The sequence below is a fragment of the Theobroma cacao genome, chromosome 1 (genome assembly GCF_000208745.1).
Source record: "Theobroma cacao cultivar B97-61/B2 chromosome 1, Criollo_cocoa_genome_V2, whole genome shotgun sequence".
Classification (NCBI taxonomy): Eukaryota; Viridiplantae; Streptophyta; class Magnoliopsida; order Malvales; family Malvaceae; genus Theobroma; species Theobroma cacao.
The window spans coordinates 32,423,693-32,451,126 of NC_030850.1; the positions used below are offsets into that span (position 1 = coordinate 32,423,693).

Sequence of the window (27,434 nt, forward strand, 5' to 3'; positions counted from 1 at the left end):
TAAAAGTATTTTAAAGGAGTTTTTTTTAAAAATAGGCCCATACATAAAGTGTTTTTGATAATAGACCTCTTTATAATTTTGACTGTTTTTAATCAAGAGAATTAAAATTTAGACAAAATTACCCTTAATGAAATCGATCCATTTATTTAGCTTCACGTTTCAACCCAAAACCTATTAACGGGTTAAGTATATTTAGATCTGCGTCTCAAACCGACTCATATTTTTTAAGCTTTCCTTATAAGACTATTCATTTCTGGAGTATTTTTTACTAAAAAGAAAAACGTTTAAGCATTTTGAACATTTTAGAATAGTTTTTGATACATGAAGAAAATCTGTGAGCCTTTTTGAGCCTTTTTAAGCATTTTGGAGTGATTTTTGATACATGAAGAAAACTTTTGAACATTTTGAGTATTATTTGTCAAGTAGGCATATTCATTAATTATGTTGTTAAATGGAATATGGTTTATCATTTGAAGTTGTTGATCTTGTTAAATGAAATTTAATAGTTTTGGTAATTTTTGAAAATTACGTTACTAGTTTTTAAATATTGCGTGACTAGTTTTTGATAAGACATTACGTGACTAATTGATAGGCATTGCGTGACTTGTTAGTAAGGCATTGCGTAACTAGTTAGTAAGGCATTGTGTAACTTAGGCATTACTTAAAAATCAGTCATGCAATGCCTAAAACCAATCACGTAATGTCTAAAAATTAATCACGCAGTAATTGAGTCACGTAATGCCTAAAAATCAACCTCGCAGTACTTAAAAATCAGTCTAATCAATTTTAACTCCTTTAACTTTGAGATTTTATTAATAAAATAATAAACTCAAGAACCAAAAACACATATTTTTTTTTTGCTAAACCATAAAATTGTGCATTTCATAAAAGATAGGTTACAAAACTCTATAACTCTCTAAAGTAAGACAAAATAAATCCCTATCAGGAGGGCCTTGCTCACTTCCCTTATGCAAAAACAAAATATACTCCATTTACAAAATATTCCTTGAACAATTTCAATTCAAAATCCCATAAAAAAAAATCAAAATCCCTAGCAAACATGCTTAACAATCATCCCAATCCCAGACACAATAAAATCGTGAACCACCATAAAACCCATCAAACATACTCTAGCTGTTTCTTCTCCCTGAGCCCATCATCTTAACCAATCTAATCCAACTCATCAACACAGACATTTTTATTGCAGCACACGTTTCAAAACAAGACATCACCAGAAAGCATCTAATTACCAAATTCATCATGCTACTTGCAATCATTATAGAAGAGCAAAATCGCTGTTCATCGTATTTGAAAACCCCAAGATCCACCATCTAAAAAAATAAAACAAAATAAGAAAGAACTTGATGCTATCTCTGGATGGCGAGATAGACAGTATTTGACCAGAGATAAATAAAGATTTAATTTTAAAATTTTTGTCTGGATGACAAGATAGAGAAAACTGAAATCATTTTAACTTGTCTGAAATTGTTTGAAGGGTATTGTTGTCAACTCATGCTAAAAATTGGTTGAAAATAGTTAAAATTATAAAAAATAATATTTTTGAATTGAGTTTATGAGGAAGGTTATTTCTCACAATTTTATCTATTTCAAATATAACCATCAAAATAAATTTAACTGTTTTAAGCCATATTTAGCCATGACTTGACAAAAATACTCTTAAAACTATTTCAAATAAATTAAACCATTCATCACAATTTCTCCTCATTTGTGCTTTCGATTTCTCTCTCTCACCATCCCACTCTCTTTAATTTTATGGATTTCTTCCTTCGGCATTCGTCTGCTATGCTCCGATTTCTCTTTCTCGCGTTTTTAGATATCTCTTTCTTGAGCTTTCAAGACATCAAGCAATGATTTTGACGTGCTTGGGTGGATGACTATTTGAAAAATTTGATTTTTAAGTATTTTGGATAAAACTAAAATGGTAGAAATGATCACAGATGTTTGAAATAGCTTTTAATTGGATCAATTTAGGATTTAGACACCAATAAACTCAAAATTTTGAAATTTATAAATCAAGATTTTCAAAGGAATTTTTTTTTATTTTTAGTCGAAATAGGTGTTTTAGATAAGAAAATTTGTGTTTTGATTTATGAAAATATATTAGAAACACTTCAATCAGTGTCTAATTGTCAAAAAAATAAAAAGAAATGAAGAAAGTTGAGAAGATTTGAAATTTTGATTCGTAAGTAACAATAACATTTTAAGTATTAAAGTGTAATAAAATGTTTTGGAATATGGTGTGTAATAACAATATTTTTTCAACATGGCGTGTAACAATAATATTTTTTTTCAATATGGCGTGTAACAACCTAACCATGACATGTCACATATTTTTGTTCATGGCGTGTAACAACCTAACCATAGCGTGTCACATGTTTTTGTACATGGCATGTAACAACCTAACCATGCCATGTCACATGTTTTTGTACATGGCGTGTAACAACTTAACCATGATGTGTCACATATTTTTGCACATGACATGTAATAACTTAACTATGACGTGTAATATGTTTTTGTATATGACGTGTAACATCATGACGTATAATTTCATTAAGGATAATTTTGTCCAACTTGATTAAAAAAAATTAAAATTATAAAAAAAATTATTTTTAAAAACATAAGAGTTATTTTTTAAAATGCACTGGTATGTTAATCTTTATCATGCACAAACAATCAATAGGACCTTACAGTTAGTACAAAAGCATAATCCTGACCTGATCGACTTCCGCAGCCTGGTAAATCTTATAAATAGGCAAGATCACGAGGTCAGATAAACATCAGATCCGAGGGTCTTATTTAAAAGTTTGAGCAGGCTCACAAAGAGACTTCTCAAATGTCTAAGCCAAGGTAAGTTTATTTTTGTTTAATTCTTTGCTAGATCTGCCTGTGTGAATTGACATTCTTTCTCCTGGTATTGCATCTCAAAAAATTCCCAACTCTTAATTGTCTTCTCCAATGCTGCAAACACATTTATAGATTAACATTTCTTATGTATGAGATTTTCTAGGTTGGAAGGTAAGGTAGCACTTATCACAGGTGCAGCCAGTGGGATTGGTGAAGAGACGGTGAGATTATTTGCAGAACATGGGGCTTTTGTTGTTATTGCTGATGTCCAGGATGATCTGGGGAATCAAGTTGCTGCATCATTAGGCCTAGACAAGGTTAGTTACCACCACTGCGATGTAAGAGATGAGAAGCAGGTTGAGGAAACGGTGAGTTACACGGTGGAGAAATATGGAAAGCTGGACATTTTGTTCAGCAATGCTGGTATCCTCGGCCCGCTAACTGGAATCTTAGAACTTGACATGGATGGCTTTGACAACACCATAGCCACAAATGTTCGAGGTGTCGCTGCCACGATCAAGCATGCTGCTCGTACAATGGTGGCAAGAAATATCCGTGGATCCATCATATGCACTGCAAGTGTATCATCTTCCCTAGGAGGGACCGGTCCGCATGGTTATACTACATCAAAACATGCCATAGTAGGCCTTGTCCGAGCAACTTGCAGCGAGCTAGGGGCTTATGGGATCAGAGTCAATTGCGTTTCTCCATATGGAGTTGCTACACCTCTTGCTTGTAATAGTTACAACTGGAAACCAAGTGAAGTGGAGGCCAATAGTTGTTCAGTGAGCAACTTGAAAGGTATTGTGTTGAAGGCTAGGCACATTGCAGAGGCTGTATTGTTTCTTGCTTCTGATGAATCCACTTACATCAGCGGGCAAAACTTGGCAGTTGATGGAGGTTTTACAGTGGTTAATCACAGTTTTTCAACACTTACAAATTAATGGTTGTCATAGTTTCGAAGCCAATATTTGAAATAGATTGGCATTTAAGTCTGCTTCTCTGTGAACTTTTATAAGCAAAGCGTCCTTTTGCGAGTCAAACCCTGTTACCAGCACATTCCATGTGCATTTTCCTTATAATCAGCAATGTTATATTTTTCTATTTTTAACTTGTCAAATCCATCAGTCTTGTCTGCCAATGTCTCAACTCTCAAGCTTTCTCCACTCTTCCCGTGTTTCATTTTCTGATTTTCAGCCCTGTATTTCGTGGTAAAGGACAATATGCATCAAAAGAACAAATATACACTCTTTCTATACTCGAATACTTGCTTCTTCTTTTTTCCCTTTCCACTCAAAAATATTCGAGAATATGAAACACCAAGAAAAATTCTGACGTTTGAATCTTCCCTCATCACTGAATCTTTTCACTAGTAAAAGTCAAAAATCCTTACTGAAATGTGGGAGGAGTCATAGTGCATATTAAGGCTTGCTGTTAACTATCTCGCAGCTTTGGCTGCGATATTAAGACAATAACCAACAATTTAATTAGTGCCAGAAAGGATAACAGAAACTTGAAGCTGAAGCCAAGAAGACTAGCACATGAATTCGGTGACAGCTCTTCATGTGGTGAAATACCAGAAGAGAAAAACTCTTAATTGGTTTCCGGCCAGTGCTTTCCTTTATGCTGCTCAAACGATCGCAAGCTCCTATTCTTCTGCCACTGTGCATTTATTGACCAATAAAAAAGGCCACACCATAATGTTATAATTTCTCTCTATACATCTACCATTAAAAATTAATTTAAGGATCACGATATGGCTTTCGAAGTTTTTCTGTCTTTATTGTTTTGCTTTTCCTGTATTTTCTTTTCTTCTGTTTATTTCCCAAACTTTATTTAACTTTCCTGGTGGTAATAATGGTTTGCAAGGAGGAAGATGCTTTTGTACAGAAAGTCCAAAAGTAACAACTTCTAAAATTGCTTCTGAATTAAGTTTATATTAAACATAATTAAATCTATAGTCTGTAAGGAGGCATGCTAGTTCATGCAAAGATTAGCAGCAGAAGTTTAATCCAAATTTTCAACCAAATCATGCTTAAAATACTAAATAGGCATCCAAGTACAGTGTAACAATCAGACACACATGCTTTGTTAATAAAAATATTATACTCAACTTAAAAAAATACTATGCATTATTAGCACGAGAAGATAGCACATTCACCGGAGAAATAAATATACATATACATATATGTTAAGTCAGTTTTCTCCTTCAGGAATTTTTTGAGTTTTGGTCTAGCTAATGCCAGTAGAATCAACTGATCAGGCTTCACTTCAATGGATTTTACTGGTATAATTTTCTTCAAAGATGGAACTTCCCTGAGATGTATATAATTATAGGCAAAAATGCTTAGCCTTTGTTCGCTCAAATCTAAGAGACTATAATCGGATAAAATTGGCGGGTACCAAAAAAATTTGATCATCAGAAAGAAACAGACGGACCATGTCAGGTTTCTTGAGCAAACTAGAATTTTCAACGAAAATCGTCCGAACCCTATTTGGGATTTTCCTTTAACTTTTATATATATATATATATATATATATGTATATATATTTACCGACCAGATTCCCCTTTCTGTCAAATTGAACTATTCTTTTTTTTTCTTTGAAAAAATAATAAAAAAAGCTTCACCGTAAACGTGATTCAAAAGACTCAAACCAAACAGTCAAAACTACCATTCGTGTATCCAGTTCAACAGCCAAATCTCTACTCAACAAAACAAAGTTCTAGTCTTCGACATCTTACACCAATGATGATCATTAGACGCCCTTCTCCCCTGAAACTTTGACATCAATCGCCTTGCATTGCAAAAGGGCAAGATTCCAGCAGCCTTAGTCTAAACCATGGCCCTTGTAGTATATTGGTATGATTTCATTTGTTTTGGCATTGTGGTGGCGGCCTTCATTGGGTCCTTATGGGTGCTATGGAGAAAGGAAGCTGCGTCTAGATGCGAGGACAACAGCGTATACGAGAGTCTGTTAGCGGCCCGACCGGATTCTGATGGGTTCGTTCGTGCCACACCAAGGGCTCATGTTGGCTCCAACCAGCTATGGACCAGTTGTTGGAAAGGGGTGCACCCAGGATGGCTAGTGTTGACTCGTTTTGTTTCACTTGCAGTCATGGCCGGATTCTTGTCGTGGGACATAGTCGAATGGGATGCAACCATCTTCGTTTACTACACTGAGTAAGTTTCTTCATGTTTGATTCCACACATTTGTGTATCTTTCCCTTTGTATTTCTATGCATATTTAGCCATTTCAGTCATCAATATTAGTGAATTTCATTTGAGGTAATTGATTAGATCACAAGGAAACATTTTAAAATTATAGCTTATTATGGGAAGGGAGTTTCTTGCCATAGATTGAATAACAAGCATTCACATAAAACATTACTGGTTACCATATAGGGTGGGACCATTTGGTGAGCAACTAATAGTCTTGTGATCACTTGAGAAAATAATAATGAGAATTCTTTTTCTTTTTATTATTATTTTTTGTTCACCATATAAAACCCAAATTGTTTAAATTTAGTTATCTTTGGAGAAGAAATTGGACTACCGAGTAGGTAATTGGGTGATACCTGTAATCACTAGTAAGAAATTCAATTTTCAACGATAAAGAACAATGAGAAAAGTTGACAACCATGCCAAAAGGCCCAAAACCCAATGCTACATTTCCATTTCTTAGGGTCCAATCCCATGGGCCAGAAAGTCTGAAACAAATGAACATGAGCGTGGGTTGACTCCTTAAAACATTCAACAATGCCCACCCCAGCTAAATTCGGAGCCTGCCCAAGTCAACTTCCATAACTACCCTTTTTACCTTTGACCGCCAACAAAGCAACCATTCTTCCCCGAGAGAGGAAAAACTGGGAAAACTCTGATCAACAAACTCCATTTCTTTTTCTCATATTCCTAACTTTCACCCAAGTCCCAATTCTTTACTTCCCTTAATCCAGTGAGAAATGTCTAATTCGGACGATGAAGGTCTCGGGTACTGGTTTAGATGGCAAGTTCCAGTGTGTGCATTTATCATCGTAGCCCCATCTGTTTTAGCTTCATATGTCATCAAGAAAGTTAAAACAGACCCATTATTCTTCGATGATTTTTGGAAGCCACAGTGGAGAAAGCTCAACCCCTGCTGGCTTCTATGTTATAGAGCTTTTGCTTTTGTATGCTTGGGTCGGATACTGTATGAGATTGTTGCCTTGGATGGAGCTTTTGCTTTCTATTTCTACACTCAGTAAGATTATATCCAATCCCTCTCTCATGTTTTTGTTTTTCATACTTCTTAGTTTTTACTTACTATACTTGGCATTTGCTAATAAGATTGAAGGAAAAGAAAAATAAATAATCACGTGCTGTCATATTGTTGGATTAATGTTCTAGATATTTTCCTTCATTCTATGTTGAACTTTTTTGTTATAATTTTTCCACCTTTCATGATGTTAAATCCTTTTGTCTTTAGTAGAGAAATGAGTGTTTCTGATACCTAATCTATGATGCAACAACTCTGCAGGTGGACATTTGCATTGGTTTTGGTCTATTTTGCGGTATGTAACGAATTTAAATCCCATTTCTACCGTTATCTTCTCCTAGTAGTAATATTCTTTTATTGTAGCTTCTCTCTCTCTTTTTTTCTTTTTTTTAAAACGCAAGCTCTGTTTCATGTATGAACAGATACATATAACGTGATTTCAATAATACAAAATTACATACCTTTTTCTCTGTTGATTAAACTACATTCTTTTTGTTGAAGTAGCCCCTCTTTAAGATATGCCCTTTCTCTGTGTAGCTGGGGACTGTCATATCTGCTTATGGATGTTGGGTGTGCTTAAGTACCCCTCTTCCTGAAAATGGTGCAAGGGATGAATTTCTGAAAAGAGATTTCGAAGAGGGTACGACTGCAAACTCTGTAAATTATCAGGAAAAAGATGTCAGGGGTAAAATCAAGTTGCAGAGTCACTATGCTCAGGAGGAGTTTCAACAAAGGGCAGGGTTTTGGGGATTTCTTATGCAAACTATATATCAGGTCAGTCATGAAGATATCCAACTTTTCTGTCCATCCTAAAAGCTTATTATAGCTCAAGTTCTCCCATCTCTCACGTGCAATGCGTCATTCAGGTCCAGCTAACACTTCAATGAGTTGTGTTTTAATATGATGTTTATCCCTTTCATTTGTACAAAATGATTACCAAAAACTTCGAAGCAACACTGATCAAAGACAGAATATCACAGCTATATTAAGTGTTCTGAGCATCATGCCTTAACGCCAATGGCTTGAGCCTCGAGACCATTAATACTGGACTATTGTCTTTCTTTCCTTGCAGACAACTGATTCCTTACTCTCGCTTCATTGCAGACTTGTGGAGGTGCTGTCATCCTGACAGACATCGTATTTTGGTGTATTATTGTTCCATTTTTATCAAACTCACACCTTGGACTGAACATGGTGAGATTTACTTCATATAAACTGTCTATGCTACATTTATGGAAAAGTCTTAATTTGATGGAAAGGTTATTGGCATCTGCTTTGTTTATTCAGTTCCTGCTAAGCTTGTTGAAAGATGAATTTTGACTGGCCTTTAGTCAAAAATGCTTCATGCATCTTCCATAATAGTATCATTAGAGTTGACTGCACTTACACAAGAGAGCTTGACAAAGTTTATGTCTCAGTTGTGTTCAGTTATCTATACTATGAATCTTGTACAATGTTTTATTGACTACTATTCTCCTGTCCCCTTCTTAAAGTTCTTCAAATAAATTTTCCTGCGGAATCATTGAATTAAATGTCACAAAGGACAGTTACATGGTAGAAACTAAACTGTTTCATACTACTTTTCTGCTACCTGAAAATGCTTGTTGAGTGTTGTGTTTCCTTACAGACTGCTGCTCAATGCTATGTGATTGGTACCATCATGCATATTCTGCATGTTTTTCTTTCTCTCCTGCAAATTTTTTTTTCTAATAACCTTCCCTTGTTTCCCTTTTGGTTTATATATGAAACATCATCACCACAAATTTTTAATGACTGCAATTGGATTCAACCAGTGGTTCATATGGCAACATGATTAAAATTATGTTAGAATGCTTTCTTTCCAGTTACCACCTCTCCTTACTCATTCACAGACTTGTGGAAAAAACTATCAATCGATAAGTAAGAATTATGCTTGCCACTAAGTTTTATTTGCAAGCCTCTAAGCACTACTGGCTTATATGATGTTATAAATCATGCTGGAATCCTAGAATGGATGGTGAATTACCAGAATGTTCACTGATTCTTGTTTATTTCTTTCTGACAGTTAATGGGCTGCATGCACACTTTGAACGCTGTTTTTCTTATATTAGATACCGTTCTCAATAGCCTTGTAAGTATTGCAGCACTAAGGGAAATCCTTTTCTTAAAAGCTGTTCATTTCTACAGTAAATTCATATAAATTCTACTTGTTTCTCATAACACAATTAGTGCTCAGCCACAATGTTGGATATCTTTAAATGAGTCAAGAGAGGGGAGTTAGAAGACGAAAAAAGGGAGAAAAAATGAAAGAAAAATGAAGGAAGAGGGAACATAGATAATTTATGGATTTCCTTTATGAGTTACTGCTTCCACGGGTTAATATTAATTAGGTCTCATCCTTTGTGTCAGCCATTTCCTTGGTTCCGGCTTGCATATTTTGTTCAGTGGAGCTGTTTGTATGTTGTTTTCCAGTGGGTCCTTCATGCCTGCGGTTTTACATGGTAAGCATAGATCTTTTCTCGATTCTGCACTGCCTTCTTGTCTCTCTAAGTTCTGGTTAAACAACTAGTAACATCTGCTCGTACTAAACTAGGTGGCCATATCCTTTCCTCGAGCTTGATACCCCATGGGCTCCTTTATGGTAAGCGGCTAACACAGTTTATATCCCATCCCCGTTTTCGACTGTAAATCACTTAATATAAGAATATGTTGGATGCAATGCATTGTACAGGTACTTCGCCCTGGCTGTGGTTCACATCCCCTGCTATGGGATATATGCACTGATTGTAAAAGCCAAAAATTCGATCCTCCCAAGATTGTTCCCTCATGTTTTTGTGAGGTCGTACTCGTACTAGTTTCTTTCTTTATTTATTTCAAATCCACTGCTTTTGGATGTGGTAATCTGTTTTGATTGTATGCTTGTGTATATGAAGACGGGGGTTTTGCTTCCATTCCCTCCACAGATTGTGGTTTATACACCTTTTGTTACATAATTTTAACACTTGGACAAGTACTGCAGCATTCCTACCAAAATCAAATTATATACCCCTTATTTTTTTGGGCTTATTTGATATGTTTAATATATTACTTTTACTTTTACAAGGGTTCTATTATCTGTTTGCATCTAGCAAATGGTAGGGAAGTTAAAATCTATGGATAATGATAATTTAATACAGTAAGTATGCAGAGTAAGGAAATCATTTTTCTTCATTGGATGTCGAAGGATGCAAAGAAAACTTTCTGCAATTAGCAACAAACAATCGTGAAGGGCATAGGCCGCCATATTCAGTGTATAACTCGATTTCTAATTCCTTGCTTTACTTAAATTGTGATGATAAGAGACAATGAGACATCATCTCACCAAAAAGGCTAGTTTGGGCCACTTAAAACTGTCAAGAGAAGCCCATTGAAGCTTATTGAACCATGGAGGAGGCCTCCTACAACTAGGGCAGGATAAAACACAGCATATAATCTGATTCTCATGTGCTTAAAGCCTTAAACTCAATTTCAATCGACAGTGGATTCCATTCCACTTCCACCTCTGTGAAACTCTTGAGGTGGATAGAAAGCCAATTACGGAAAGAGGAAAACTTCAACACCACCCATTTTCCCAACCGGTTTCACTCTCGTGCTTCCCATAATTAACAGACAAGGACCAATAGAACACTCTGCAACAATTTCATAAAACACCACCAAAAAATTGCAGATTCATGCACATGAAGGATACCTTATAACATGTATAAGACAGGTGATACCTTCTATCATTCCATAACCTCAACAAGCATCTCTGGAAGGTTTCAAAATAGTTCTAAGTGAAGATATTTTGTTTTCCTTGGAACAGTAATGCAGAATTTACCACCGCATCAACCAGTATGTAATGAGAAGTATCTTCAATATATAGACAACTAAAAGAGTGAAAACAGATTCTACAATGGAATGCCGGGTTTTCTAGATGATTTAGATCAAAATTATGAAATGAAGAACACAACCATAACTCCAGTAATGTTTTATATAGCTTTAAGTGATTGGTTAAAAATAACCCCTTTTCTGTCACTTCATTTTTATCAGACAAGACTCGAGTCACTCAACCCTCTCCATAATAAAAAAACCCCTTTCCAATGCTCAGAGATCCACTCTGCTCTATTGTACAAAGGAACTAAATCCATATTTTATGCCAGGCATATAAAGCAAACAACAGTCTGGGTCCCAAAAAAGAACTTCAATCAACAATTTGTTTAACAGAAGAATTCTAATCCAATAATAACACTTACAGTGGTTAAACATTCAAAGGTAGGAAATATTAATATAACCTTGAATAAAGATTCAAATGGTCCATGGCTTTTTGAAGTTTCATATTTCAAGCATACATCTATTCACCAGAGCACAAACAACCATTCATAAAGGTAGAAACATGAATAAAAGAACCACATCAGTCATCCACCAGACATAAATAAGTAGAAAACCGCATAATTTGTTTCAAACAGCTAAATTAATGATCCAAAACTCCAAAATCATATCGAAAGTATTGTAACATAATAAAAAATAACACAAAAATAAAAAGTCCAACGATTATTGAAAATAAAAATCCTAAAACTCATACTTAAAAACTATAGATCCATTTTTATCACGAGCCGAACAGAAGTCGAACCCTACTCAATCCCCACCGGCCTTCTGGTAAACGTAAGTGAGCCCACACTTACCGCAATAGTGCCTATCAAAATGGTTAGCCATGAACGTTCCGGCCCCACACTCCGCATTAGGGCACTCTTTCCTCAACCTCTGAACCTTCCCGGATTCATCCACCTTGTAAAACTGGAGGACCGCGAGCTTGACCTTCTTCTTCTTGTGCTTGATTTTCTTGGGCTTGGTGTATGTCTTCTTCTTCCTCTTCTTGGCGCCACCCCTGAGACGGAGGACGAGGTGAAGGGTGGATTCCTTCTGAATATTGTAGTCGGCTAAGGTGCGGCCGTCTTCGAGCTGCTTGCCGGCGAAGATGAGACGTTGCTGATCCGGTGGGATTCCTTCCTTGTCCTGGATCTTGGCTTTGACATTGTCGATGGTGTCAGAGGATTCGACCTCTAGGGTTATGGTCTTCCCCGTTAGGGTTTTGACGAAGATCTGCATCTTTGCGTTGGCTGAGGATGCAGAGAAAGTAGAGGAGGGGGTTTCGGCTAGGGCTTCAAAATGGGAGATGAATGAGGGTTTTCATATGGAGAAAAAAAGGGTGGGGTTAGGGTTTTGTGGGAGTGGGGGCAGGGATTGAAAGTACCTAAATTGCCCATGGTATCTTGGCTTCGGGCTTTAGATTACCATTTGGGCCGGAGATATATGGGAGCCCAAGCCTAATGTAAATATTTTCTTTTTTCAATTTTATTTTTGAATGACCAAAAGCAGTTCGAATATACTAACAGAAATTATAATTTTTGTGAAAGAAAAATGTTTTCTATATTTATATATTATTATTAATTTTATTCTTTTTGTTTTAGTTTTTAACTTGTCATAAGCCAAACAAAACTAAATTTGCACCTTTTTCTTAACTTTGGTGTTGATTGATGAAATTAGATAAAGAGCAAATTCAACTGTCTATGATGAAACTATAATTATAATTCGCTTGTGTACATATATATGTTGCAACCTTGTACCACCAAAAATAAAACTACAACTGCTTTACGATAGATGTTAACATGATATACATAAAAAGTAAATAGAGAAATCTGATATAGTACCATGCAGAAACTGTGACATTAGGAACGCGAATAAATATATAAACAACGATCATTGATTCCATTGAAAGAGTTTATGAGAGAAATTATTTACCCATCCCTTGGAATGTTTCATAAGTAATTGAAACAACACAAAACATTTTCGAGTATGAAAGACTTAAGAAAGGAGTATGGGAAACAAAAATGAAACCAAACAAGACGGGGAAAATAATTTCGGCTAAGATCAGTTCGCCACGCAGCAAATTCTCCTGATTTCACCTTGTGCCCCTGTGAGAACATCAAGGGATCCCAGGTGCACCATTGCCTTGGCAAACTTTTTAGCCCACAGTGCACCGTCCCTCTTATTGTTCAACACCATTCTTGAGGTCAAAGAGCTGTCCATCAGCGTCTGGTCGGATGTCAGTAAACCACGACGACGCCTCAGTTCACTGTAGTACTTGTTGTCCAGGCGATTGGGCGTCACCATGTCAAGTGCAACTGTCGTTGGATCTCTACCAGCCCCAGCAGTCGGTGGGGGTGGGCATTTTGTTTTCAGAAAAGCTGCGTAGTTAGGATCCAGAGAAGGATCTTGAGCATGAGTGGCATTGAAAGAGTAGAGGCGGTTAGAGAATGAAGAGCAATGTGAGACACCAATGGAATGTGCCCCTGATAAAGTCACCATCTCATCGACCGACATTCCTTTTCTTGTGAACCTTTGAGAATTTTGTTCTGCGTTGAAAGAAGGAGAGGGAAGATTTTGTGTCACTTCATCACTGATAGAGACACGGCCATCTCGACGTCCAGCTGGAATGGCGTAGTAAATTCCTCCAGTTTTGTAGGTCTGTCACGGGCAGCGAATGCAAGAATGTCTGCACATGACACGGTTCCTGGACATAGTGCCTCGATTTGGGCTTTGGCTTCATCAATAACCTCGAAACCTCGTAAACTTGGATTGTTAGCGGGATGGTCCATCTCTGCTAGGTTTCCAGGTGTGGATTTTAGAAGAACGGAAGCATCACAACCCTGAATTACACAAAAAAGGAGTTGCATTCAGTTAGAGGAGGAAGAAATATTATCCAAAAAGACAGTATAACTTACTAGAGATTGTTGAAAAATGAGCATACCCTCACAAAGCAGTCATGGAAATACATTCTGATGAGTCCAGCAGCTATGCCAGGATTACGCGACACAGCTTTATTTACAGCTTTTCTCACAATTGTCTCAGCAGATGGACAGCTTCCTTTATAGAAGCCCACCTTCAAAGATGCTGCTGATGCAGAAGCCTTTGTGGAGAACAGTGAACAGAAAAACATGAAAGAGACCAGGGCAATAATGCCAAACTTTGTGCACAAAAAACTCATTGTACCAGATATATAGTAGAAGAAATAGTAGTACTTATCAATGAAAAAGTTGCTTGGAAGCAAATTAGAAGAAGCTTAAGGCAGAGAATCAGGTGAACGATCCTGGTAGCTTTATGCAAGTTAACAGTTATATGAAAGTGGAGATGGAAGAACAAGCTGATCCAGTGAGAGTATTTATAGGAGGAGATGTAAGTAAAGAAGGTAGAGTTGGTATAACTTTTGGAACCCCAAAGCGTGTGTGGCTGTAAGCTTGAGAGCGTGGCTTCAAGCTGAAGTTTTCTTATTTTGATCAATTCTAACCCGGCACCAGCATCTTTCATAGAACGTTTAGCAACAGTCTCTCATCTCTTTTTCTTGACCCCTTCCAGGCATTAATACTATATATTATTTGAGGTTCAGTTCCCTTGGACTTTGTACAAAGACAACGACTCTGAGTGGAGAGGAAGAATGTTTCCCTGAGAAAGTTTCAAATTTCAACCTTACATAAATGGCAGCAGATGAGGATAACCCCACAATACCGAGTTGGGTCCTTGTCCTCAATAAATCAACATCATATTCGAGTCTGAACAAGTCCTAGTTTCTACTTCAATTGCAACATGCAAGTGAAGGTAGTTTTGGTTTTCCTTCTTGCTGTTTTTGAGCTGTAAATCCTTGATAATGAAATGGATGGCCTGGATTCGTCTGCCGCACTGGCATATACTAGTAATGTTTATTTTACTTGTCTGGCAATTAAAATAGCTGCATGTATATCTGTTTTGTTTGTTCTATGAATGCCAAATGGCAACCCAGGGTAGTGGCTGAATTTTTATTTTTATTTTTTTGACAATTTTGAAACCTGTTTTTCTGGAGAATGTTGAATTTGCAGCCAACACCATTTGTTTGATCACAAATGTGAATTTCCTACTTTACTTTAGCGCTAGAAGGAACCGCGGATCATGGCTGTAGGCAGGCTGCAGCTGCAGCCCAAGAATTACTTAAGATTTTTAAGGTTAAGTTCATGGAATTTTATTTCAAATGATCAGATTAAAATTAAATTTAAAAATAAAAACCGATAAATTGAAAAACCTTGTTATGTAAACCAAGTATACAAATTTGAGTATATTTTGATACTTTATTTGAGTAAAAAATTTTATTATTTCACCATTAAATAAATATTGATTAAATTTTGTAGGTAGATACTATTTTTAATTAACTTGTTACGTATAATTTAATGTCTATTATTTTAAAAAGAAAAAGTAATGTCTAAGTTTTTTGGGGAAAAAACAGGAAAAAGACATCCTTTTTGTGTTACTAGTGTGTTATGCTAATTGAACTGGTAAAATAAACTTATAAGAGTAACGAGCATAAGCATTGGAATATTGGATTGCGAGCGGTTTCGACTCTGAAACACACTGCCGAGCAGCGCAGGCGTGCATAGTTGATAGTTGCATTCTGCTTAATCCGAATGAATAAAAGAAGTGGAAAATAAACAAAAGAAAGGGCTCTAGGGCTTAGAGTGGTCGCCGGTGATCCATTAACAATAAATGGAGAATCGCTGCAAATTCTGGCTTCCTAAAAAGAACAGATTCTGTGCAAATGCCCCTCTTCACAATTCCTCGTAAGTTTTCTCTCTCTCTTTCCCTCTTTCTTTTCTTCTGTTAATATCTTTAAATTTCTGTGATATTTTATGATCAAACTGTTTCAAGGTTTTGTGGTAATCACACTCCGAGGACCGCTGGCCAGTGGATCCCATGTCCGATTGACCCTTCCCAGTAATTCCCTCTCTCTTTCTCTCTCTCTCCCCAGTACTTCCTGATTCCACTGAAAAACTTTTAACTCTTTTTTTTTTTTTTTGGCTTTACTTCGTAGCTCTGTGCTTCAGGAAAATCTGGAAGGACATGTAAGGAGATGCCCATTACTTAAACAAGTTCAATCTTTGAGCACCCAACCTTTCTACCAAAAGGGCGTTAATGCTGGCAAAGACGATGAACAAAAGGAACCGGAAACGTTAATACCCACTTCAGGGTCTTTTGATAATGTTACCTCTGAAATGAAAAGAAATGCTCTTTATAGCTTGAACATATCCCAATTCTTCGACCTAATTAGAAAGATCGAGTCAGTTCATGCTCAAATTTGTAAGGATATTAAAGACTCCTATAAGATACCTGAAGCTTGTGGTATATGGATTAAGAGAGAAGTAGACAGGTATTGTAAGCTGAATTGCTCATGTTGTTTTGTCTGTGAGTTTATTGGTTTCTAACATGGGTTGATTCTTGACAGGAAATTACCATTTCAAGAGAAGCATGTTATGCAACAGGCCTCAATTCTTGGGAACCTGGAAGAATTTGGGGTTTTGGAAAGTTCCGATGGCAAGGAACAGTGTGGAGGTGCGGAGGTGGAGCAAGTTGAAGATAGCAATGGTGTTCCTGCAGTGGTTGAGTTTGGAGCAGGGAGGGGATACTTGACACAAATGCTTGCAGATTGCTATGGTATTGGAAGGGTATTTCTAGTTGAGAGAAAGTCATACAAGCTGAAGGTTGGTTGAACTCAGATTAAATATGTAGTATTTCAATGATTTTATATAGTTTAGTTTCATGTGATCTAATCTGGATGTGTTTCTGTGCTCTTTGAACCTTCATTAATTATAATTTGCTTTTATTGGTTACATTATGCCAATGGTGTTTCTAGGCTGATCGGTCTTTGCGACAGAAAGAGAGCTTGATATTAGAGCGTTTGAGAATTGACAGTAAGGTTTTTCGGAACTTTGTATTTGGAGATGATTTTTGCAACTTCTCCATTAGATCTCCAATGCTTGTGTTCTTGTTTTTGTTTTGCTATAATTTGTTATCTAGATTACTAGTTATTATTATTATTTTTTATTCTTTAATTGCATTCAATATTGTGAAGCATTTTTCTGAGTTTTGCGATGTGCTAAGCTTGCATAAATTTAAAATGTTAATTATTTTACTTTGGCCTCCCCTCTATAGAAATTCTGATATTCATAAGTGAACAAAAAAAAGAGGAAAGGAGGGAGAAAGCATGTTTTATTTATAGCAATTTGTAAGTTTGCTCAACTTCATTACCCTTTACTCTGTTATCAGATCACAAAGTTTTCCTTTTGCAGTCGAGGATTTGAACTTGAATGCTGTTGAGTCATTGCAAGGACTTCCTTATGTAGCTATTGGCAAACATCTCTGTGGCCCTGCAACTGGTAATTTATATCTTCTGTTTCTCATAAACTTGACTGTGAGCCTCACTAATGATTGTTGTATATGATCCAAGTCAAAATTTACTGGCACCAAGCGTCCTTTACTATCTCTCTTTCTGTTGAAACTTTTCCCTGCAGATCTGACACTCAGATGTTGCCTGGCAAATCAAAGGAATGATGACCGATGCAGAGGTAATTGTCACCTGAGAGGTCTGGCGGTAGCAACATGCTGCCACCATCTTTGCCAATGGAAGCACTATATAAGTAATCAAAATTTTTGCCTTACACCAATATAACATCTATAATCAGATTCATTTGTATCTTTCCCATCTAAGCTAACTTTTTAACTTGGGCATCCCTACAGATAAAAAATATTTAACCCATTTGGGAATCAGTAAGGAAGAATTCCATGCAATTACATGGTTTACCAGCTGGGCAGTAGATGCTGATCATGGTTCAGATCTTTCTGATGTTACTGATTTCAAATTGCATCCAGATTCAATGTAATTGGGACAAACCTCTATTTATATAGATGCTTTCTTTGTGCCATTTCTTTGGAATCTGAATGTGAATATGTTTCTACCTTTTTTAACATTCAGGATTATCAAGAAAAAGGGCATTTTATAATTTTTTCATACCCTTTTTTTCTGAAGCACATTCATTTTCCCTTGTGGCAGTGGCAGTGAAAAGGAAGAATATAGTGGGGATGCAAATGGAGTCGAAGGCATGGCAAGGAATATGAAAGCTATTGAGAGGGCAAAGTTAGGTTTTATGTGCAAGCAGATAATTGATATGGGAAGGTTGATGTGGGTCAAGGAACATGGATTAGTAACTCAGCTTGTTAAGTATGTTCCAGCAACCATCTCTCCAGAAAACCATTTATTGATTGCCAGACATGTTTGTCATTTCTAAGATGCCATGGTTTTGGTTTTCTTCCCTTTTTTCTTCTCCCCATATTTGTTTGTACAACTAAAAGCAGCAATTTTGTTAAAGTTTATTGTTGTACTGAATTTATGGGCATCCTATTCTTTTAGAATATTATGCAGTAGAACTTGTGATCAATTTGAACAGTTTTTCTTCTTGTTGAACCTGCCAAAGATCGTTGCCATCTAAGCTGGTGAAGGTTTAGGTGGTTGATGTTTCAGTGTTCCTCATAAAAAGGTTTAATTGATTAGGATGACTTGCTCTCGGCCTATTGGGCAGATTCGATTCTTCCAAAGGGTTATAGCTAATTAGTAGATTTATATTGAGCAGGGCAAATGAAAACAGTCACTCATTGCCTCTCAACTTAGTTCAGCGATTAGATTACAATGTGGTATAAAACCGTATGAGTGGAGATGCGGGGGATCGAACCCCGTGCCTCTCGCATGCAAAGCGAGCGCTCTACCATTTGAGCTACATCCGCTGATTATTGTAAGCTTAATTTATTTCAAATCAATCATCTAAATGAAACACAATATCTGAAAAATGTAACTGTTTCTTTTTAATGTTAAAATATATAGTTTGTTTCAATTTTTAGATTAAAACGTAATATACAGTCTCTTCACGCTTTTTAATTAGACTTGCATTAAAATATATATATAACACCAATGAGGTCATAATGCTTGGACTCAATAGAGACTAACAATTTAAACGATTGAACCTCGTTAAATTTAAATTTTTTGTGGTGTTAAAAACACAAAATTTAATGGAAAATCCAAGCGTCTCGGTAAAAATTTGTGGACTAGCCAGCATGTCCAACATGGATGTTCTCGTTTCTGATTAGTGCTCTTAAAGGTTAAACAAACAGATGTTCTCATCGTCTTGATGCTAACATGTCATCTTAAAATTACTTAACGGGCCCGAAGGAGTCGAGTGACGTGGACAGGGACAGGATTAACCACGTGTGTGTTTAGCCACGATGGAGAGTAGCTGCCATTCGCGACAAACATAGGAGGCGTGACAGTTGAGCCGGTGTCGTGGCCCAATCAGTTCCAGCCATATGGGGATTTGTATGTGGTGAGGTGGGATGGGACTGGATTGAGGAGGCTGACGTGGAATGGGTATGAGAATGGGACGCCAGCGTGGCACCCTTGGAGCGAGCTGGATAGGGGACGTTGGGGTTAAACTTAAAGGTGACTTTGAGGAACCATTGTGGATTGCTTGTGATTTTGATTAGAGTTTCTTGATTTCTTTTAACCTCGTTGTTTGCTGTTATTGACCCCTGCGGCCGCGGGTTTATTGTGACCAATTGGAGGAAATAAAATTACTGTGGAAATATTAGTATGATAATTTATATTTACATATAAAAAATTAATGTTTTTAGACGTTTTGGTATTAAAGTTAATGACTGAAACCTAATATTAAGACATATTATAAAACAACAAAAATTAGTATATGGTGAAAAATCATTAAACACATTGAGGTACATTTATTATCGATCATCAAATGCATGTCCATATGGTGAAAAATATGTATATTTAATTCTTTGAGTAGTAGTAGATAAATTTGAAACAGTAACGGCAAAATAATATACAAATGATCAAATAAACTATAAGTATTATTACTATTAATAATTAGAAACAAAAATTATTACATGAAAGAAATACTTTGATTGACGAAAAAAAACTTAAATATATTACCTTCACGTGCTTTGGAATGTAAAACCAAGGCAACACTTAAAAAGATAACAAAAATAAAATAAAAATTACATAATAAGAACATAATGTAGACATACTATTTTATTCAAGGTGTCTATTGAATTTTTTAAAAAAATAAAAAATAAAAAGAGATAAATATATATAAAAAAATATGAATATGTGGCACCAATCCTAATATGAAATGAATTGGGAAATCTAAACACTCAAGAAACTAATTTAAGAAGGAATAGAACACATTGATTATAAATATAACCAAGCAGCAATAGAGATGGAAAAGAATTAGGAACAAAAGGAAAAGAATTAGGGAAGAAAAGCAAAGAAAAACAGTAAAAGTGTTCAAAAAAGAAAAACAGGAAAACTGTTATGTGTTTTAGTTTTAGAGAGAGCTCATAGTGCATGCTTGGTATCTAAATTTGCAGTTTAATTTTTTTTTTAGGTTTTTCAATCCAATTAGGTAAGTTCTTTTCATATGATTATATTTTTATATTTATGTTTTTTTGGATCTCACATAATTTATGTAAGTTCTTTAATAATAAATCTCAATAATGAGCTTTTTTAGAATTTCTAAGTAAAAAAATTGTTAAGGTTTTGAAAAATTTTGAATCTCAAATCTGTTTTCGTAGATTATAATTTTTTTTTAATGAATCTAAAAATAATATTTTTTAACATAATTTGTTGAAGCAGTATTATTTTCATTGGGCGCTTGGCTTCCTTATTATGACCAGAAAATAAAGCTTATCAACGGTAGACATAAAATATTTGATCAATATCAATCCTCATTTAAATTATAAATGTCCCTCTCTCTTCTCTTTTCATGTTTCTTGCGCAAAGCACCGCTAGTCTGCTACTGGTCTACTGTAATCTTACTTGGTTTTTGCAATTAGGTTGACTTCCTAATTTATCTACTACAGTCTTGCTTAGTTTAATTATTAAGGATTGAATTAACTTTCATTAGAGGATTACTAGTGATTCTTTTCTTTTAGCAATTGACTCACTTTATCCAATCAAGTATGATTGACGACTTATTGTTAATTCAACGATTTAAATTTTTTAGTGTTCAAAATTAACACTGCTTATTTTCAAAAAAAAAAATTAACACTACTTATTTTCAGATATTTGATAGCAACATGCCAACATCAAAATTCTCCTCAAATTTAATTTATGAATTATAAAAGCACAGTAGCACATATATATAATATATATTTATTTTTTTGTTGGAACAAAATATAGAAGTGAAAATTTACTAAAACGGATTTAGGGTTTTAATCAACTAATTATAATTTTTTCTTTTTCCCTTAACCAAACCATTTTTGCGATATATGGAATATTGTTATCATAGGCTATAAATCTGAATTAATTCTTTCTGTTGAAAACATAACTATATCTTCATCTCTTTATTGGAGTGTAACGATCATTAAGGCAAGCCTAAGTTGTCTGTTACTTTATATATATATATATGTTATATATAAAAGTCTTTGTGGTCTGGTTTCGTTCCAGGCTTTGGGGGATTACACAAGGATAATCAGTGACTTTTCTGTATTGCCATCTGAAGTGAGAGAAGGACGGGTGGGAACTTATTGGTACCATGAGGATACACAAGCGTTTTTCGATGATGTTGACCACTACAGGATAATCAAAGCAATGTGCAGACTTTCTTGTAGTGTGTGTGACAAGATGGAAGCGCAGGGGGCGAAGAGACAGGGAAAGTTTAGGAACATTGAACAGTTGAAGGGTCATTTGTTTCATCGACATAGATTGGTTATGTGCGGCCTGTGTTTGGAAGGACGGAAGGTAAGGTTGGTGGAATGAAAATACGACCATTCTGTTTAGTTAAAACTGTAAACCCATGTCTCTTTTTGAAGCATCGTTTGTTTGTACATCAATAAAAGCTGTCTGTATGCATCATTAGCTCACTGGTTTCCTTTGGATGATGTAGGTGTTTATCTGTGAACAAAAGCTATATACTAGAGCACAGTTAAACCAACATATAAACACGGGTGATTCTGAAGTGGATGGAACTGAGAGTGAGAGAGGTGGCTTCATGGGGCATCCAATGTGTGAATCCTGCAAGACCCCATTCTACGGGGATAATGAGTTATACTCTCACATGTCCACAGAGCACTATACATGTCATATATGTCAAAGGTACTCAGGCTATTCTTGATATAGATTTTTGCAATACACCTTAAAGCAAGTGGGCTTACTTTTGCTTGTTCAATGTTCAATGCAGGCAGCAGCATCCAGGACAGTATGAATATTACAAGAATTATGATGACCTTGAGGCAAGATGACTCCTATATTTCTTTGCCTTTTTTTTACCTTTTTTTTCTCCTCTTAAAGTTAAAGTCAAATGTCATTTTGGAAATTGTCTGCCACAGATTCATTTTCGCCGAGATCATTACCTATGTGAGGATGAGGCTTGCCTTGTCAAAAAGTTTATTGTCTTTCATTCTGAAGCTGAACTAAAGATGACTTCTTCGAGCATATAAATTATGTGCATAGTATATTCTTTTTGATTGTTTGATTATGTCCTAGTATAGCTCAAGTTTTCTTTTTCTCATATACTGTTCTTATGTATTTCATTTTTGTTCTTTCAGGGGCATAATACAATGGAACATAGAGGTCGCATGTCTCGTGCAAGCGTAATGCTGCTCTACAGGTATGTATAATCTATCTGATCACTGGACTTCTCATAAGTTGAATTTTCTTAATTGATTCGTTGATATATATCCATTGATAAGTTGGTTACTTTTTGTGCTTTTGTTAATTAATTGTACTTTTTCCAGATGCCAACAAACTTTCAATATGATCAAAGTAATGAAGATAATCGTCGTGGAAGGGGACGAACATTTCGGCGTGAGCTGTCTGATAACGACCATCAACTTTCCATGGCCATTGAGTCAAGTTTGGGGACTGCCAGTGATCCGCCAGCATCATCTACTGCACAGGTGGTCTCTGACCCACTTGTTCAGCCTTTTAAATTATTATCTTCAACAGATTCTAACTCAGGGGCAGGATACCTTAAGCATTGGGAGGAGGCTCCAGGGGTGTACCTTGGCAAGAATCTTCTTTTCCTCCTCTCCCCAATGGTCCCAGCATCCGCCATCAAAAGCTTAAACATAGTTCAGAAGGTTTGGCTAACAACACCATGGCAGCACATCTACGGCGCCAGAAGAATGGGAATACAAATGTTTTCAATTCAGCTCAGGCATGGCCAGTAACAAGTCGCAGGCCTGTGCAAGCATCAAATATCCCTTTGCAAGATTCTTCTTTTCCTCCTCTCCGCATTGGTCCCAGCATCCGCCATCAAAAGCTTAAACATAGTTCAGAAGGTTTGGCTAACAAAACCATGGCAGCACATCTACGGCGCCAGAAGAATGGGAATACAAATGTTTTCAATTCAGCTCAGGCATGGCCAGTAACAAGTCGCAGGCCTGTGCAAGCATCAAATATCCCTTTGCAAGATTCTTCTTTTCCTCCTCTCCGCATTGGTCCCAGCACCAGCCAACAAAAGCCTAAACATAGCTCAGAAGGTTTGGCTAACAACACCATGACAGCACATCTACGGCGCCAGAAGAATGGGAAAACAACTGTTTTCAATTCAGGTCAGGCATGGCCAGTAACAAGTCGCAGGCCTACATCCCGATGTCTTTAAGCTTAATTTATTAGATTTCAACTCTATCATCTAGGCTTACTGAAAAATGTAACCGTTTCTTTTTAATGTTAAAATATATAGTTTGTTCCAATTTTTAGATTAAAATGTAATATACAGTTTCTTCACGCTTTTTACTAACACTTAAATTAAAAAATATATATAACACCAATGAGGTCATGATGCTTGAACTCAGTAGAGACTCTAACAAATTAACCACTCTTACTATCAAGACTAACAATTTAATCCATTGAACCCTCGTTGATTTTAAATTTTTTGTGGTACTATAAACACAAAATAAAATGGAACATCCAAGCGCCTTGGTAAAAATTTGTGGACTAGCATCTCCAGCATTGATGTTCTCATTTCAGAGTAGTGCCCTTAAAGGTCAAACAAACCGATGTCCTCATCGCCTTGACTCTAACGTGCATCTTAAAATTACTTGTGGACGTGAAAAACACGACTAAGGGGATAAACAATGCTGCGTCATCTCATACGCAAACAACCTACCACCTTCGATTCCCTCTGCCACCCATTTTACTTTTGGTCGCACCTGATTTTTAAAAGCAAAGAACCCAGACACTGTCACGGTTACATTCCTACTCCCGCTCATTCAACACCTAGTTCAATGAATCCTAAAGGCACCGTCGTTTTCACCTCCGTTGGGAGGCCACAATACGGCTTCGACATCTTTACCGTCAATCTCAATCAAACTCCCATCACCAACTCCACCCCTGAACATCGCCTTACTGACTGTATTTCCATCAACTTCAATGCTCAATTCATAAACGAAGATCAATCCATCGTCTTTATCTCTGAACGATCGGGGTCCCCTCGGATTTACCTCACCCACCCGGACCTACCCAAGCCCGAGCAGCTCCCATCTGCCCCCAGCAGCCTCTTCCACGATCGACCCATCATCCAAAACCACCGCCTTTACTTCATTTCAGCTCATGAACAACCTGATCAACCTTTCAAGAGCTGGTCCGCTCTTTACTCAACCGAGCTCCGCGGTAAAAGAGACACTACAAGGTTGTCTCCTTACGGGGTTGCTGACTACAGTCCTGCTATTTCAAAATCTGGGAAATTTGTAGCCGTTGCCTCATACGGTTCTCGGCCTTGGGAAGGTGATTTTCACGAGCTCAAAACGGATATAGTTGTTTTCCCAGTATCCTACCCGAATAACCGTTTTGTTGTTTGTGAGAAAGGCGGTTGGCCCACTTGGTCAGGTGACTCCACCATTTTCTTTCACCGCCAAGCCGACGATGGCTGGTGGAGCATTTTCCGTCTCGAGTTTCCGGAAAATCCTATTGAATTTTCTGGGTTCCCAGTCCTTCCTCTTCGTGTCACTCCACCTGGTCTCCACTGCTTCACTGCGGCCGCATTCCATGACGGAAAACGAATCGCAGTAGCCACTAGGCGGCGCGGCAAGAATTACAGACATATCGAGGTTTTCGACCTCGAATCGAAGGTTTTTCACCAAGTGACTGAGTTGCTCAACCCGAGTTTTCATCATTATAACCCGTTTGTCTCCCTCAACTCTGAATTCCTCGGGTACCACAGGTTCAGAGGTGAGTCGACTCAGGGTGAGTCCACGGTTCCACATATCGAGCCAGTCATGTCTCCGTTAAAAAATCTACGTATGCTGCGACTCAACGGATCATTCCCTTCCTTCTCTCCCGACGGTGATCTTCTAGCCTTAAATCCCACTTTGGATGAAAGCGGAGGCATTAAAGTTGTCAAATCGAACGGCTCGAAACGATGGACCTTGATAAAGGGCCGTACGGCATTTTATAACTCGTGGAGCCCCACTGAGAAACACGTGATTTACACTTCCCTAGGCCCGATATTCGAGTCAGTTAAAACAACGGTGCAGGTCGCACGAATCACATTTGACCCGTCTGATTTCAACGGTGATCTTGAAGAGATCCCTGGCGATGTAAAGATGCTTACGCGAGAAGATACAGGGAATAACGCCTTCCCGTCTTGCTCCCCTGATGGAAAGTCCCTCGTGTTCCGTTCCGGCCGTTCTGGACATAAGAATCTTTACATACTTGACGCCGTTAACGGTGAATTTAACGGCGGTATACGGAAGTTAACCGACGGTCCTTGGATTGATACGATGCCGTCTTGGTCCCCCAGCGGAGATCTCATAGCGTTTTCTTCCAACATGCATAATCCGGATAGAGTTGATGCCTTCAGCATTTACGTGATTAAACCGGATGGCTCTGATCTCAGGAGGATTTACGTGGCGGGACCGAAGGGGTCGAGTGACGTGGACAGGGAGAGAATTAACCACGTATGTTTTAGCCAGGATGGAGAGTGGCTGCTGTTCGCGACAAACATAGGAGGCGTGACTGTTGAGCCGGTGTCGTGGCCCAATCAGTTCCAGCCATATGGGGATTTGTATGTGGTGAGGTTGGATGGGAGTGGATTGAGGAGGCTGACGTGGAATGGGTTTGAGAATGGGACGCCAGCATGGCACCCCGGGAGCGAGCTGGATATGGGGCGTTTGTGTTTGGGAAATGAAGCTGGGGTTAAACTTAAAGGTGACTTTGAGGAACCATTATGGATTACTTGTGATTTTGCTTAGAGTTTCTTGATTTCTCTTATCCTCGTTGCTTGCTATTGTTGACCCCCACGGGTTTATTGTAACTAATTGGAGTAAATAAAATTACTATGGAAATATTAGTGTGATAATTTATATTTACGTAATATTTCCATAACAAAATATTAATGTTTTTAGACGTTTTGGTATTAAAGTTAATGACTGAAACCTAATATTAAGACAAATTATAAAACAACAAAAATTGGTATATGGTGAAAAATCATTAGACACATTGACATACATTTATTATCGATCATCAAATGCGTGTACATATGGTGAAAATTATGTATATTTAATTATTTGATTAGTAATGTAAAATAGCATACAAATGATCAAATAAATTATAAATATTATTACTATTAATAATTAAAAACAAAAATTGTTTCATGAAATAAATACTTTGGATGAGGAAAATAAACTGAAATATATTACCTTCACGTGTTTGAGAATGTAAAACCAAAACAACACTTAAAAAGATACCAAAAAAAAAAATAACATAATATAAAATTAAAAAAGTTTTTTCAAAATATGTCAAAGGTTATTTGAAAGGCGATGAAATCAATTAGGGCAAGGCTGAGAAACATAAATTAAGCAACACAAAACAAAATTGTAATCTCCAAAAGAATATTTGATGAAAGATTATTATTATTATTATTATTATTATTATTTTCTTTATTATGATAAATTAATTGTTATCGCTTGAAAAACAAAAGAGCATTTTCTGTTGTCCTTTTTCTCTCTTATTTATAGTTATTGAATTTTCTCAATAATAAGAAGAAGAAATTAAGGATAAATAAAAGTCAGTATTTATGCACTTATATAGATCTTCTTTAGTTAAACATTTAGTTGGAAAAGATTTAAGCATAATATCTAAAAAAATTTAAATAAGTCTTTATATTTTTATTGTATTGAGTCAAATTCATATACTTTTATTTTGAATCACATAAGTTTGTATATTTTTTTTAATCTAATAAGCCTTTATGACTAAATATTGATTTAGTCAAAATATCATTCATTATTTTATATTGCATGACCCTGACGTAATATGTTAATATATTATAATTGATAATGACATGATATTCTAATTTGATATGATGGTATAATTATGTGACATTGTTCATCTTTCATATCAATGCTATGAAGATATAAAATAATAAGTGATATTTTAATTAATAATAATTAATCGA

The 27,434-nt window shown here is 36.4% G+C and overlaps 6 protein-coding genes, 1 non-coding gene and 1 pseudogene across 10 annotated transcripts; 5 read left to right on the forward strand and 3 right to left on the reverse strand.

Annotated features, from left to right (window-relative positions):
- On the forward strand, window positions 2,727-3,976 carry LOC18613774 (short-chain dehydrogenase reductase 3b). The gene is made up of 2 exons (XM_018120212.1): window positions 2,727-2,868; window positions 3,029-3,976. Exons 1-2 carry the CDS (start codon window positions 2,855-2,857, stop codon window positions 3,807-3,809), a joined length of 795 nt encoding a protein of 264 aa, XP_017975701.1. The 5' UTR covers window positions 2,727-2,854; the 3' UTR covers window positions 3,810-3,976.
- On the forward strand, window positions 5,556-10,164 carry LOC18613775. Of its 2 annotated transcripts, none has more exons than XM_007051171.2 (8): window positions 5,556-6,047; window positions 7,381-7,414; window positions 7,657-7,893; window positions 8,224-8,313; window positions 9,164-9,229; window positions 9,508-9,599; window positions 9,692-9,739; window positions 9,830-10,164. In XM_007051171.2, the coding sequence occupies exons 1-8, from the start codon at window positions 5,707-5,709 to the stop codon at window positions 9,951-9,953; spliced, it is 1,032 nt and encodes a 343-aa protein (XP_007051233.2). In that variant the 5' UTR covers window positions 5,556-5,706; the 3' UTR covers window positions 9,954-10,164. The 2 variants fall into 2 exon arrangements, with proteins under 2 accessions (XP_007051233.2, XP_017969830.1); XM_018114341.1 differs by lacking the exon at window positions 5,556-6,047 and adding an exon at window positions 6,689-7,104.
- LOC18613776 (ubiquitin-40S ribosomal protein S27a) lies at window positions 11,515-12,332 on the reverse strand. Its single transcript, XM_018121307.1, has one exon. It carries the CDS (start codon window positions 12,220-12,222, stop codon window positions 11,752-11,754), a length of 471 nt encoding a protein of 156 aa, XP_017976796.1. The 5' UTR covers window positions 12,223-12,332; the 3' UTR covers window positions 11,515-11,751.
- On the reverse strand, window positions 12,856-14,311 carry LOC18613777 (annotated as a pseudogene).
- Window positions 15,487-18,418, forward strand: LOC18613778 (tRNA:m(4)X modification enzyme TRM13 homolog). Of its 3 annotated transcripts, none has more exons than XM_007051175.2 (9): window positions 15,488-15,758; window positions 15,847-15,912; window positions 16,010-16,345; window positions 16,421-16,676; window positions 16,829-16,886; window positions 17,265-17,351; window positions 17,487-17,612; window positions 17,713-17,851; window positions 18,026-18,418. In XM_007051175.2, the coding sequence occupies exons 1-9, from the start codon at window positions 15,685-15,687 to the stop codon at window positions 18,258-18,260; spliced, it is 1,377 nt and encodes a 458-aa protein (XP_007051237.2). In that variant the 5' UTR covers window positions 15,488-15,684; the 3' UTR covers window positions 18,261-18,418. The 3 variants fall into 3 exon arrangements, with proteins under 3 accessions (XP_007051238.2, XP_007051237.2, XP_007051239.2); XM_007051177.2 differs by having other exon boundaries at window positions 17,487-17,540; XM_007051176.2 differs by lacking the exon at window positions 15,847-15,912 and having other exon boundaries at window positions 15,487-15,758.
- On the reverse strand, window positions 18,681-18,753 carry TRNAA-UGC. Its single transcript has one exon. It is a non-coding gene; the product is annotated as a tRNA-Ala (tRNA).
- On the forward strand, window positions 19,399-23,781 carry LOC108661428 (E3 ubiquitin-protein ligase HEL2-like). Its single transcript, XM_018118292.1, has 8 exons — window positions 19,399-19,492; window positions 21,327-21,391; window positions 21,485-21,778; window positions 21,924-22,132; window positions 22,218-22,269; window positions 22,366-22,646; window positions 22,774-22,935; window positions 23,023-23,781. Exons 1-6 carry the CDS (start codon window positions 19,399-19,401, stop codon window positions 22,474-22,476), a joined length of 825 nt encoding a protein of 274 aa, XP_017973781.1. The 3' UTR covers window positions 22,477-22,646; window positions 22,774-22,935; window positions 23,023-23,781.
- LOC18613779 lies at window positions 24,067-26,343 on the forward strand. Its single transcript, XM_018114077.1, has one exon. The coding sequence runs from the start codon at window positions 24,118-24,120 to the stop codon at window positions 26,230-26,232; it is 2,115 nt and encodes a 704-aa protein (XP_017969566.1). The 5' UTR covers window positions 24,067-24,117; the 3' UTR covers window positions 26,233-26,343.